This window comes from Diadema antillarum, unplaced genomic scaffold (assembly GCF_040938485.1).
Source record: "Diadema antillarum isolate AM-2024a unplaced genomic scaffold, OU_Dant_1.0 seq00000644_RagTag, whole genome shotgun sequence".
Classification (NCBI taxonomy): domain Eukaryota; kingdom Metazoa; phylum Echinodermata; class Echinoidea; order Diadematoida; family Diadematidae; genus Diadema; species Diadema antillarum.
In genome coordinates, this window is record NW_027271558.1 from 340,575 (window position 1) to 353,886 (window position 13,312).

A 13,312-nucleotide genomic window follows, 5' to 3' on the forward strand; every position below is an offset into this window, starting at 1 on the left:
TTCAGGCGGGAGAATCTCCAGATCAGAAGGTGCTTTGGGTTGGAGTCTCTGAACACATGATGAGAAATGTAAGAAATGTAAACAATTGGAATGCACTACCTGAGGAAGTCATCAAAGCTGCCCACATAAACCAAGTCAAGTCTTCTCTAGAAAGATACTGGAGAAACAGCCAATCTTTTTAGTATGAACCCTACCTGAGACGGAACAGAACAGTAACAATGGGACAAATAAGCTTTGCTTCCAATCTCTATGCCCAAGAGTATACCCAATGACACCGGGTGCTGTTTAAAAGTGGGAGTAAAAAAACATCGCATCTGGAGAGCTAACCAAGGGTGAGCGGTGCTATAGGGACTCTGTACAGAGTCAATAGATGGGAACTGAAACCACTGTTAAAGGTAGAATATCCCACAATACACGACGCTGGGGGAAAAAAACTGTACTAGTTTACGTGGTAGGAAAGAATTCTACAGTTATGATTAAATTGTAGGTGATGTCCTCTAGCTTGGTACCGGTAGTCCCAGAATGTTGCAAGAAAGGCGGCATAGCTGGAATAACAATAGATCCACTGATAAATTTTGTACGCTATGGTGACCTCGCCGTGGACTCGACATTCATGGATCAAGGAGACTGCCATTGATTGGAGCTCTCTCAGCATTTGTGCAACTCTAACTGCTCTGTTAGTGTTAGCGTGTAGTGGGAATCTCGACTTGATAGCTTCCTTTTTAAATTTGAATTTAAACTCTGTCTGAGGAAATTAATGCCCTCCTCCTGACATAAACAATAGAATTAAGGATCAGCAGACTTAATACTACTTACTAGACCTGTCTGCCAATCAATTATTGCCAAGTAAATTTCTTCTTCCAAGTGCAGTCCACCATCTCGTGTATTTTCACCCTAGATCTAGAATCTTATACACATACTTTAGAGCGCTAGAGCTCTACTCCTACTCGCGTCCTCATAGTAGAAATCTAACAGTTAATGGTCTATTATACAGCTGTATTCTCCTTCAGTTCCCGACTCTCACCAAAGCATTATAGATATCTCACCTCCTCTAACCAAGATTGAAATGGTCCAATTAATGTGATGCTGCCAGATTGCGATTAGATAGAACAAATACTGATACGTGTACCAGTCGGTATGTGAATTCTACATGTTTTTTTTTTTTTGTTGATAACATCAAATCTTCAGCAACGGTCATCTTGAACAGTAACAGTAAACGCGTTAGTATAGTATACAGACTCTACTCTAACCATTTATTTAGTCTCAGCCACTTGAGCTGAACGGAACATCTGATCGTGTCAGTAGAAGACCAGCCTGTAATTTTGTGTTTGGCCTAAAATTTACTCTAAATTGTTAGTCTCTAGTTTTACAGAGACTCCAACTCTCCCGTTTTTGACGGGAGATCTCCCGCCGAAAGCCCATTTTTGCAAAATCTCCCGTTCTCCCGCTTGAGATTTGATTTCTCCCGCCCTGGCTCTGTGTCTCCCGGTGGAAAGGATTTCTTTACTTATTGCTATCGTATGTTGAAAAAATAAGCCTTAGATAGCACCAGACCAGAGAACATCAGATTCGCAGAACCATAGGAACTTCGCACTTCGCACACATCAACATGGAGTCTCCCGTTTGCTGAGGTGTCGGGCGGGAGAATCTCCACTCCAGATCAGAAGGTGCTTGGGGTTGGAGTCTCTGGTTTTAAAATGTTTTAACAATCTACCTATCTTTCTATACCGTTATCTGAATAAAACAGTGCAATGCAGTTTGTGTGTAGATAAAGCATGCATATCATTACTGGACATTAGCCCGACCAGACGCCTTACTGGCCCGTATTCTGCTAAAAACTTAGACCCGAGTTTAAACCCACGCCTGGGTCTAAAGTGGGTTTTTGGGGTTTAAACCTGAGTTTAAACCACCAGTTTAGACCCAGGTTTAAACCCAGGTTTAATTTGTATTCTACTAAGTCCAGCTGTGGTCTAAATTGGGTTTAAATTAAACCTACCCTGGAGGAGGTTTATTTCGAGTTTAAATCGAGTCTAACGATGACTGGTAAGGGTACCAGCACACAGATCAATGCCAATGGCACAAAACGAGTGGCTGGCTGGATACAGCAGCTAGCTTGCCGGCCACACGCGAGTACACACGAGATACGCCTACTACTACGTCTATATTAACTGCGACAGCCGCCACACTCCGTGTGGCGGCTTGCGTGTGGCGGCTGCGCTGTGCTCCCATTTCAGATCTTCATGTTGAACAAACGGGTGCCTTTGCGGCGCTATATTTCCTTAAATTTTCAACAGAAACTACTAGGAATACTTCCATGGGTCGATGAAACCTAAATGACTATCATCGGCGACTGTTTGAGGCATTTCATTGCTTGTGATGCACAAAATGATGTCTTATAAGCAGCTCACCGATGTTCACAGAATTCACAATCACTCGCACAAGCACACAGAATAGGGGAGCTCTCACATTAGCGAAACTGGGGGGAAGCTGCCAGGACCGCGCCTGGCGGCGCGGTCTCCGGGGCTACTACGTCTACTACCTGTACTACAGTAATACGTTAGTCTAGATAAGCTTTACGATGAAAATAACCTGAAGACTAGACCAAGAACTCAATGTAAGACTAGAGGGTAGAGCCTTATAATGAGGTCGATTTGGCATAGATAGACTAACTGTTAGATCGAGAACCTAGATCGATCGTAGGACTAACGTTAGGACTAGTTAGTACTAGTAGGAGTAGGGCCCTACTAACGTTAGTAGAACCTATTCGAATAGCTAGAGTACATTATTGTAACGTTAGGACTAACGTTAGATCTATTAAAAGTTAGGTAGAAGTGTGGTACGGTACAGTCGGTAGGTAAAATCTAACGTTAAATTTAGGCCCCCTAACGTTACTTCTAATATCGAGACAGGGTTGATAGTAGATCTAGATCTATTTCTAAATTTTAGAATGGTTTCCATTTTTATTAACTGACAATCTTAAGAGAAAAGCTTTTATTCAATTTCCTACCTCAAAGTCCTGGTTTGATCAATTGCCAGTCCATTCCGAATTCACGATTCAATCGACATAAAAAGCCATGTCCCATCCAGCGCACACAGCAACCGTGCCGCCGGCCGGCGCGGCGCGATGGATCTGCTGGTACCGAGTATTCAAAGCTAGCTAGCCAAGAATAAGCGCTACGCTATACGCTTACCATGTATCCTGTGATGTGCGTCGCACACGTACACAAACTGTACAGTATATGCACAGTGCTTCACGAGTCGTCGCAAGCAAAAATACAGCATGCCCTTATTCGACATAAATACCCGTAAAAACTATTCAAAATCCAAGAAAGTCACGCTCATGTGGCTGATACACTGCCAATAATAAATTGAAGTGGATTTGTGGAGAGAAAAGTACTTAGAGAGGGAGAATTTCTTCTTCCATAGAGGGCACCATGGTGGCTTGACCCAAGACTATTTCGGGTTTAATGTAAACCCGAAATAGACTTGGGTTTAACTAAACCTCGCTAGCAGAATACAAAATTAAACCTCGGGTCTAGCTAAACCATAGGTGAGTCTAAAATGGGTTTAAACCTTGGTCTACAGTAGAATACGGGCCACTGTGTACAGCGACAGGGCTGTGTATAGTTTCTAGCATATCATTAAAGGGAAGGTAAACCCAAAGAACAATGTGGATTGAGTGAAAGCAGCAACATTAGTAGAACGCATCAGTGAAAGAAAATTGGACAATCGATGCAAAAGTTATGAATTTTTAAAGTTTTGGTGTTGGAACCGCTGGGTGAGGAGACTACTAGAGGATATGACGTATGAGTGGACAACAATACAAAGAAAATATAAAGGAAATTCAACAAAAATTCACTTTTCTAGAATCATGCAAGAGCAATGGACCAACCGCTTTCAGAAAGCAGGGGGAATAATTGCTACCCTGAACATATATGTCAATATCAAGTCGATGGAATTTGTAATTTTCATGAAAAATGGATTTTTGCAGAATTTTCTTTATATTTTCTTGGTATTGTTGTCCACTCATACGTCATAACCTCTGGTAGTCTCCTCACCCAGCGGTTCCAACATCAAAACTTTAAAAATTCATAACTTTTGCATCGATTGTCCGATTTTCTTCAAACTTTCACTGATGTGTTCTACGAATGTTGCTGCTTTCACTCAATCCACATTGCTCTTGGGGTTTATCTTCCCTTTAACTAGATACACGGACAGCCCTGTCGCTGTACACACACCTGACACAAGTCGTGAAGTGTAATTAGTCGCGACATCACATATCATAAACATTGCAAAGTTGCAGTATTCATTCAGTCAAACCTTCTAAATTAAGATTTAGAAAATAGAACTACACATCATTTGTACATTGTCTACGTCTTACGCAATCCGGTGATCATCTGCCACATGGTTCCTATCATGACATAGCCGTCTTGTACTCTCCTTTTGAAATGACCAGGTACGGGTACGGATAACCGCAGCAGCGACCCCATACGGACAAATACGTACCGTAAAGGGCTGTTACTGAGTTACAGCGCCCCGCGACGGGGTTAGGGTACGGACAGATACTATCGTCCGTTGAGCGGTTTGAGCTGCACCACCTAGCCTAGCACCTGTAAAATACACCTGTATACAAACACGTGCACGTGTACATGTCATGATCACCAACTTGTTTACATCCTTCGACCACAGAACTGTGCCTCCGACCCATGCCCACGCGCGCCTAGCCTCATCGCGAGCCGGCGCGCGCGGCGGACAGCTAGCCCTGCGCATGCCTGCGATGGATATGGAGTGGACGTCATATCAATGGTTATCGGAACTTCAAAATAATGAGTGCTGCCAAGCGATTTTTCGTTTGTGGGTGCTTTTTTACTCACAACATTTTTCTCAAAAAGTTCAAACAGCATGTCACGTATTTTGGTGATGATGATCTATTCATGGATACTTGGAGTAAGGTGGGAGAACAACTTTTGTTAGACTCTTTTTTTCTTTTACCGTGCCGTGTAACGTTACGTGTGTGTCCCATTGGCATTGGGTACAGTATAACTGGAGTAGTGTAGTCCCACTCGCGCATTATTGTGTGAGGGGACTAGCTACACGTTTACTTTTTGGCATTTGTGACAATTGATGTGATGTAATGCAATGGAAACGCCGCATCTGGATGCAAAGGTCTAACAATACATATTGCTGCAGCATGTGGAATGCTGTTACTTACAGTTCGTGTTAGTTGGGATGTCCTATTACCAGAGTAGGCCTTTTATTTAGGGCTGTAGTGAGTTGGCTCAGTCGGTAGCGCGGTATGCTATAGCTTGTGTCTGCCTCAAGATCACGATCACGCGGCCCGGGTTCGAACCCTGCGAGTCTGGACTGAGCAATGTTGTGTGACAGTGTAAGCATACCGTCCCCTCTGGCAAGAGGCAAAACACTCAGCTCTGTCCCTCGGATAGGACATAAAATGGAGGTCCCGTGTATGAGAGAGTAACAACTCGTGCACGTAAGTTAACTAAAAGATCCCGCTTCATTCATTCATCGCAAAGAGCAGAACTTGCCAGAAGAAGAAGCAGGGTGTTTAACCCGGTGAAGTGGTCCCACCTCACATCCAACTGGACCCCATGCAAGACCAGCTTAATGTAGCTGAATATGGGCTATCCAACCATCTTCTCAGATGGAAAATGAACAAACAAACAAAGTAGAGTAGACTGTCGCTGGTTCTAATTCTACCTAATTGGTTAGAGACGAGTAAGACTCGTGAGTCATGTGGTGACAGCTGTACAGTTGACTAGCGACTGGTTAGGTATTGTTGTAACTATACACAGCCCAGTCGCTGTACGTAGGTACTACAGCGTAACTTTAACAGCGTCTGGTCGGGCTAGTATTGTTGATGTTGGTGTTTTGTTTTTGTCTTTATTTTGAATTTACTCATCTTCTTCTTCTTCTTCTTCCGATAAAGTGCTGCCCTCAAATGGTCGAGGATGAACGCACTGTCTAATGTTAGATGGACCTTGAACCTTGGCGAGATAATCCCTGAAGCAGCTCTTTCCAAAATAAACTGGGATGGGATGGGACAGTGACGTGACCATGGCATAATTCAACTTCAGGTTACAGAGTAACACTAAACAGTTAGGCAAGAGATTTTTCTACACTGCCGTAGAGATAACAAATGAAAAAGGCTGTGTTTGATGCTCAATGTGTGGTAGTATGCCAATATTTAGATTGGTGAACTGGGTGATGCTGTATGACAGATATTATTACCGGCCTACGATGAGGCCAGTCTACTCAGGCAGGCAGGGGTCTGTGGGAAATGCATGTTGTAGCAAAGTCAGTCCGTCCTCAACGGGTTTAAAGTCTTTTCAAAGTCATTTCACTTCACTATTGTGACTACTTTCACACAGACTTTGGAGAACAAAGGATGCACAGATGAAGAGCTACCAACTGTACTCTGCCAGGTATTCAGAATTTAAAGCATGATTTATGTGATCCACATCAAACTGAAAAGTTTTCATAGTTGGAAGCTGCATATTATCTCTGTTGATTTGTGCTGTGATCTAGTGCTACCGTAGGCATGGTCTTATAGGTTTGCATTTGCCTAGTATGGTCTGGACAAGTGTTGTTCATGACTAGGACTCATTTGATGTTTTGTTGGTGTGTTTTCATCTTCTTTGTTGTGGCAATTATATAATTTGTTTGTATCTTTATGTATTGCATGCTTTGCATGCTGAAATGATCAAAATCTGTTTCAAATTCTGGTATTCCATCATGTATGTTATGAACCTGTGTTTGTGTGTGACCTCCTGCATCACAAATCACCATCACCACCAGTACCACCACCACCAACAAACAAACAAAAGTCACCAGACATTGATTTGGAATTATGGCTAGATTTTTAAAGGGCAGACTGTCTAGCTTTAAAATGATGCATAACTCATACATCAATACAAATGGATGTTCCTCACTCATCTTTTTTTTTCAAAGATAACATGCCCTGTGGAAAAGTACATGTAATTAACTTGGAAAAAAAGTAACATTTTGGTTTTATGATGCACAGTCAAGTTTGTATCAGTCAGTAAGTTTGAAAGCAAGACAAAAACTTTGAAATTTGTTTTTAAGATCAGTTTATTTCAAATTACATCAGTCTCAAGTGAAGTCTTGTCAATTATGTCATTCATCTATCAGACCCAAACTAGTACATAACCCTATTCAATGCCCCCCCCCCCCCCGATGTTTCAGGTGATTGATATTCCGCAACGCGTGATGCTTTCACCGCGACATTTTGTGACTTTTTTCTTTCAAGTATCACACAACTTTTGAGACCAAATTTGTCGCTCCTGGGCATACCGTTTTGAAGCCACGCCCCTTTGAAAAAAATTTGTAGACCCCAAAAATTGCTCAAAAACATGATTTTGTGTACAAATCCAATGCAAATTGTGTTTTTGCAATTAATTCATAAAAAAAAAATGTTTTTACTTTCAATTGGTGGTAATGATTTATTTTAGCCTGATTATGCTTTAAAAAGTTTCTGCGACAAATTTTGATGAAAAAACTCCACAAAAAGTAAAAAAACAAATAATTAGAAATTCAATATGAAATACATAGGAAATAATTATGAAGCCGAATTTTTGCTTCAAAAAAGTCTTGGAGCTTTATTTTTTTATTTATAGGCAAAAAAATATATATATTTGTTCATAAATTAGCATAAATTAATTAATATAAAGTACATAAATAAAAAATTTGAAAAATCTAACTACAAGTGTATACAGTCTTGTAGATTACATTGGCCTCTACCTTAGTGCAAATTTTTGTGAGGATCGCGCGATCCACGACCGAGATCTGAAGGGGGGCCAGAAAGGCTCCCCGGTGGTTTCAAGTCCCTCAAAAAACCTGGTGGGATTAGGGTTAAGAGGCTGAGTCTTTTTTTTTTTGTGTGTGTGTTTGTATATCTAAAGTTACTGTGGTTCATTAGTTTGTTATTGTAACACAGTTATATATTTGCTGTCTTGTTTTCATTTGGTTATACACAATGATGATTGATGCATACTAGAATTTGAATTTATATTGCCACTGTGTTAACATCTCATGCTTTACTGAATACTAGAAAATTGTGTACTGATGACACCGAGTTGTGTATTTCTGATCACTGCAAATTGGTTTAGGTGAAGGCTGAGGTAGAGAGGAGAAGAAATCTTGGCAGACAATGTCTGGACAGGACAGAGAAAATATCAGCTGGATACAAGTCTCTTCATCCCCAAATCTACACGCTAAGGGTGAGCTTCTTTCAAACAAACAGAAACTAACTGGGAGGAAAATGGTGTGCTGTATTAAAGCAAGATGGTAAAGGTCCAGTTTACCTTTGGGAGAAGTGATTTCAGAAATGTACAAGATATCACATTTGATGCATATGTGTCGGTCTGTTGTATCACAAAAGGGTAAAGCATTTATGGAGATATCGGTGTTTTTTGCAATAAACTAGCGGTTGTTTCCATCCCTAACTCACATTTTAGAACTATTTTAAAGCACTACTGCTATGTTTTTGTTTAATTTGCAAATGGTAAATTATGCCTTTAAATCTCATGTTTGGGTCTTGTTTCATGAAACAATAAAAACAACTTGAACTTGCAAAAATTGCATGCTTGCTCTACCCTGATAATATTTAGGCAATATTTCTTTAGCCTACTACATATCATTTGGCATTCTAGTAGCTGTGATTTTTCGGAAATTTACTATTATTCGGAATGATTTCTTCATTTAGTTGTTCAGCTTGATGTAGAAACAATATCAATCACATCTTTGTCCTGAAAGAAATACTGCTGATATCTTTCCAGTGCCAGCATTCTTCTGAATGACAACAGGTCCCTTCAAAACCTACTGATTATTTTTTTTTTTTGTTAATGATGGAAACGTCGACATTTTCTTTTTTGATGACAATGTAAACAGATTTATTCTTTGTTTAATTGACTTTGCACCTTGGAATGAAAGCTGATTGCTTGATGTTTGATCTCTGTTTCCAGGATTCCTACTTTTCTGGTGAGTTTTTGAAGATTGTAGATTACTGCAAGACCCATGGTGCCACAGCGGAAGGACTGGCTGAAAAGTTAACAAAAGAAGAAGGTTAGCTTCATTGTTATTTGAAAGAAAGGCATTTAGCCGGGCCTGCATATACATTGTACATGTATTCCAGCTGTGAATGGTGCAAGCAGAAATGATGTACAAGTCTGACTATTGAGACCAACCTTGAGTGAGAATTTGAAGTGAGACACTGCTGTGCAAGGGAGCAAAGTGACCGGGGGAGGGGGTTGTGGAAGGGTGTCTAACCCTAGCACATTCTTAACAAGTCCAAAGGTAGACCTGTGCACAAACTCTTCATAGCTTCAGTGTCTTTTGCACTTGTGTGTGCAGCGTGTACCCAAAGTCATGCCCTACAATAACCTTGTTACACTGCTCTCTGTGTATACCTCATTGTTTTTGTTTGTTTTTTTGTTTTTTTCCAAATGAAGATGAAATGTCTTCCTCCAGATACAGTATGTTTTAGCCACAGGAAAACTTTCAAATGGCCCACCATCATATTATCATGTTTGTCCAATTGCTGTCTGGTATATGACTAACCTATACATTTATGCTATGTGTGATATACAGAGGTAGAGTCTTCTAGTGAAGTGTTGATATATGACATGTAACATCTTTACATCTTGTCCCTTAGCTGAATGACTCTTATGCCTTCTTTCACTGTGTCTTTGTTTAGGGAGTAGAGTCTTCTCATTCCCAGTTTTCACCGGTGAGTTTTGTGACCTCTTTGTGGAGGAGATTGCCCACTTTGAAGCGTCCCCACTACCCAAAGGAAGACCAAACACCATGAACAATTATGGAGTGAGTTCAACCTCTCTGTTTTCCAGTCTGGTTAACATTGAGTTAATAGAAAACTCATTTGGTTTAATTTGTGCTGGTACAGCATGGTGCTGAAGGGTTAGAATATTGCATACCTGCAATTTTTCTCTTATCTAAGGAGAGTGAGTGCAGACATTGTTTACCTGGCCTTTTTGATTTGAAAGTTATATAGAAAACCTGGAGCATCTAAATACCTAATGTGAAGCACAAGTTTCATGTTTAGGAGTAAGAAAGAACGTAGCAGTCATATTTTCTGTAATTTTCTTTATGTGTTATGTGTTTTTCCTACATTGTATACACCAAGTGTAATACATTGACCTGTTTCATTTATTTCACACAATAAATTTCCATTTTGAGGTGCACCCAATCTAGTTTCTCCCATTTATGATGTTTCAACTAAGAAAGCTTCAAGCTTAATCCTTAATCTGCTGTTGATGCTGTGCTACTGTGAATGCCTGGTGCTACTTGATGTGATGATCATTGTACCAGGTGATGAGTGAAACCGTTGTATGTTTTGTGTGGTGCCAAAGCTTGCAAGGGATTAAATCATCTCATCTCATCTCATTTCAATCAGGTTCTCCTAAAGGAGCTTGGCTTTGATGAGAACTTCCTGGATCCCCTGAGGACGGAATACCTGTTGCCCCTGACGACCTTACTCTATCCGGATGTTGGGGGAGATGCGCTGGACTCTCATCGGGCCTTTGTCGTGAAGTACAAACTGGGAGAGGATGTGGACCTCAACTATCACTATGACAACGCAGAGGTGACAATCAATGTCAGTTTGGGGAAAGAGTTCAGTGATGGGGAGCTGTACTTTGGAGATATGAGACAGGTACAAACATGGATCATGCCTTTAATATGTAGCCAACACAATTCACGAACATACTCTAATGTCAAATAGTTCAGTGTTTTAATGCATTTACTGTATACGCCAAATATTTAGCGAGGTTTTTATTTTTGTGAATTTCACAAGTTAGGTGGTATTTGCAAATTTAGAAACACAGAATTATTCATTCTGATCCCTGATCTGAATTGATGTGCATGCATATATTTCTCTGTTCAGTACTGTACTCTATGATCTTGAATTTAACCAATCACAAAATTGTCAAGAAGTCCCAATTCTCAAAATATTAGACTCACTATTATATAGTGTATACAATAATTCATCAAAGGATGCATTTCCAGATTGATTATCCTTATGATTTCTCCCTGTGTAGATTATGTTTAAGATATGCGTATAAATCTGGTTTCACTCATTGCATGATGTCTCACCTATATGTATGAATTAAATTCCTAAGCTGACTGCTACAAGTAAGCTTACTGGTGCCTGCATTTGTTCAGTAACATGCTGTAAAAGTGGTTATTTTTGTGCGAGTAGTATTTTACGCTGGGCTGGGAAGATGAATTTCGCATGTTTGTAATTGTGCGAAGTCAGTAGAATAATTACTGGAACATATGGCATACAAAAATACTTGTGTGCTGTTATTTTGTGCTAGCTTCTGGAGCAGCAAAATGCGGGAAAATTTTCACTTTCACAGTCAATGCATTCATAAAACCACAGACAGTGTGTATTTGTGTGCATGTAAAACATGTTTTTTTATGCCTCCGCCACGAAGTGGTGCCGGAGGCATTATGTTTTCGGGTTGTCCGTCCGTCCGTCCGTCCTTCCGTCCGTCCTTCCGTCCGTCCGTCCGTCCTTCCGTCCGTCCGTCCGTCCTTCCGTCCGTCCGTAATGAATTTTGTGGACAAGGTAACTATCAAAACCTGTTGAGGTATCCTAATGAAACTTGGCATGTATGTGTATTAGGGGGTGAAGTTGTGCCTATCAACTTTTGGGTGCACATGCTCAATGTCAAAGGTCAAAAGGTCAAGGTCAAATACATAAAATTTCACTATTTCCACCACATCTATTGAATGCCTGAAGATATTTTCTTGAAACTTAGTGTATACATGTATTACCCAATTAAGATTCTCTGGTGAAAGTTTGGGTCATGAGGTCAAAGGTCAAAGGTCAAAAGGTCAGGGTCAAATACATAAAATTTCACTATTTCCACCATATCTATTGAATGTCTGAAGATATTCTCTTGAAACTTAGTGTATACATGTATTACCCAATTAAGATTCTCTGGTAAAAGTTTGGGTCATGAGGTCAAAGGTCAAAAGGTCAAGTAAAAATATTAAAACTTCTTTTTTTTTCTCCATACCTTGGAAAATTGTTCAAGGTATCTTCATGGAACAGAGTATATACATATACTGACTGGAAGTGATTATCTAGAGAATGTGGGGTTCATGAGGTCAAAGGTCAGGGGTCAAAGGTCAAGTGCAACACTTCAAAATTTTACTATTTCCCTCTTATCATGCAATGCCAGCAGGGTTATTTTTTTTTTACACTTGGTGTATACATGCATACATGTGTAACCTAATAGAAATTCTCTGGAAAGTTTTTTTTTTCTTCTTTTTTTGCCTCAAAGGTCAAAAGGTCAAAGATCAAGTGAAAGTGCTGAACTAACTTTTTCGTCCATATCTCGGAAGTGGCTCAAGTTATCTTGAAACTTAGTACATATTATGCATGTTCTACCTGAAAGTGATTATCTTATGAATTTTAGGGTCAAGGGCCAGATGAAAATGGTAACAATTTACTATTCAATTCAGAAATTGCACTTTTTCTCCACACCTGTACCTTGAAAATTACTCAATGCCTAAATGTATGAATGGGTCAAAGTCGAGTTAAAGTCCTTAAATCCCTAGTTACATGCTCTCCTATTCATCCAATTAAACCTAGGTCAAGGAAGGTGAACATTCAACACATTTGTGACAAACTTGTCATTTCAATATTTCGCCAATTTTGTGAAAATGTAATCACACATTGTCCACATGTACTATCTAGACCTATTGGGAAAATCATGCATTATGGCGGAGGCATACCAGTCGCCAAAGCGACATTTCTAGTTTAATGTCTCATAAGAGCAGATACAGATATCATTCATGCAAGACTAGTGTTATTTGGAGGGAATGATAAAATATGAGGATCATACAGTTGTATTTCAGAGATGAATATTACATGTATTTTCAATATCCAACAGAAAACTTGCTAGCCATCTTTCATTATTTGTTGACTGCATCTTACCCAATGTTGTAGATTCCCAGAGATGGTGTGAAGTACACAAGATTCCAGCACAAAAGGACCTTTGGTCTTCTGCACCGTGGCCAACACATGCATGGAGCAATGCCCATCAGTGACGGGGAGCGCTACAACCTCATTATATGGATGCGGTCGTCACGGCAACGGAATGCGCTTTGCCCCATGTGTGACGAGGAGCCTGAGCTGGTTGAGAGTATTGGGTATGGTGATGGGTTCACGTCTGATGGAAGGCCAGCCAGGAGATCAAGTCCAGAGACTGTTGACATGTGCGTGACTCTCTGACTGCTGTCAATC

General features: G+C 40.3%; 1 protein-coding gene across 1 annotated transcript; it reads left to right on the top strand.

The window, feature by feature from the left end:
- The first annotated feature begins 4,807 nt into the window (after positions 1-4,807).
- On the top strand, positions 4,808-13,300 carry LOC139736406 (2-oxoglutarate and iron-dependent oxygenase domain-containing protein 2-like). Its single transcript, XM_071647158.1, has 7 exons — positions 4,808-4,952; positions 6,390-6,443; positions 8,148-8,258; positions 9,003-9,102; positions 9,734-9,858; positions 10,451-10,708; positions 13,016-13,300. Exons 1-7 carry the CDS (start codon positions 4,827-4,829, stop codon positions 13,298-13,300), a joined length of 1,059 nt encoding a protein of 352 aa, XP_071503259.1. The 5' UTR covers positions 4,808-4,826.
- The last annotated feature ends 12 nt before the right edge of the window (positions 13,301-13,312 follow it).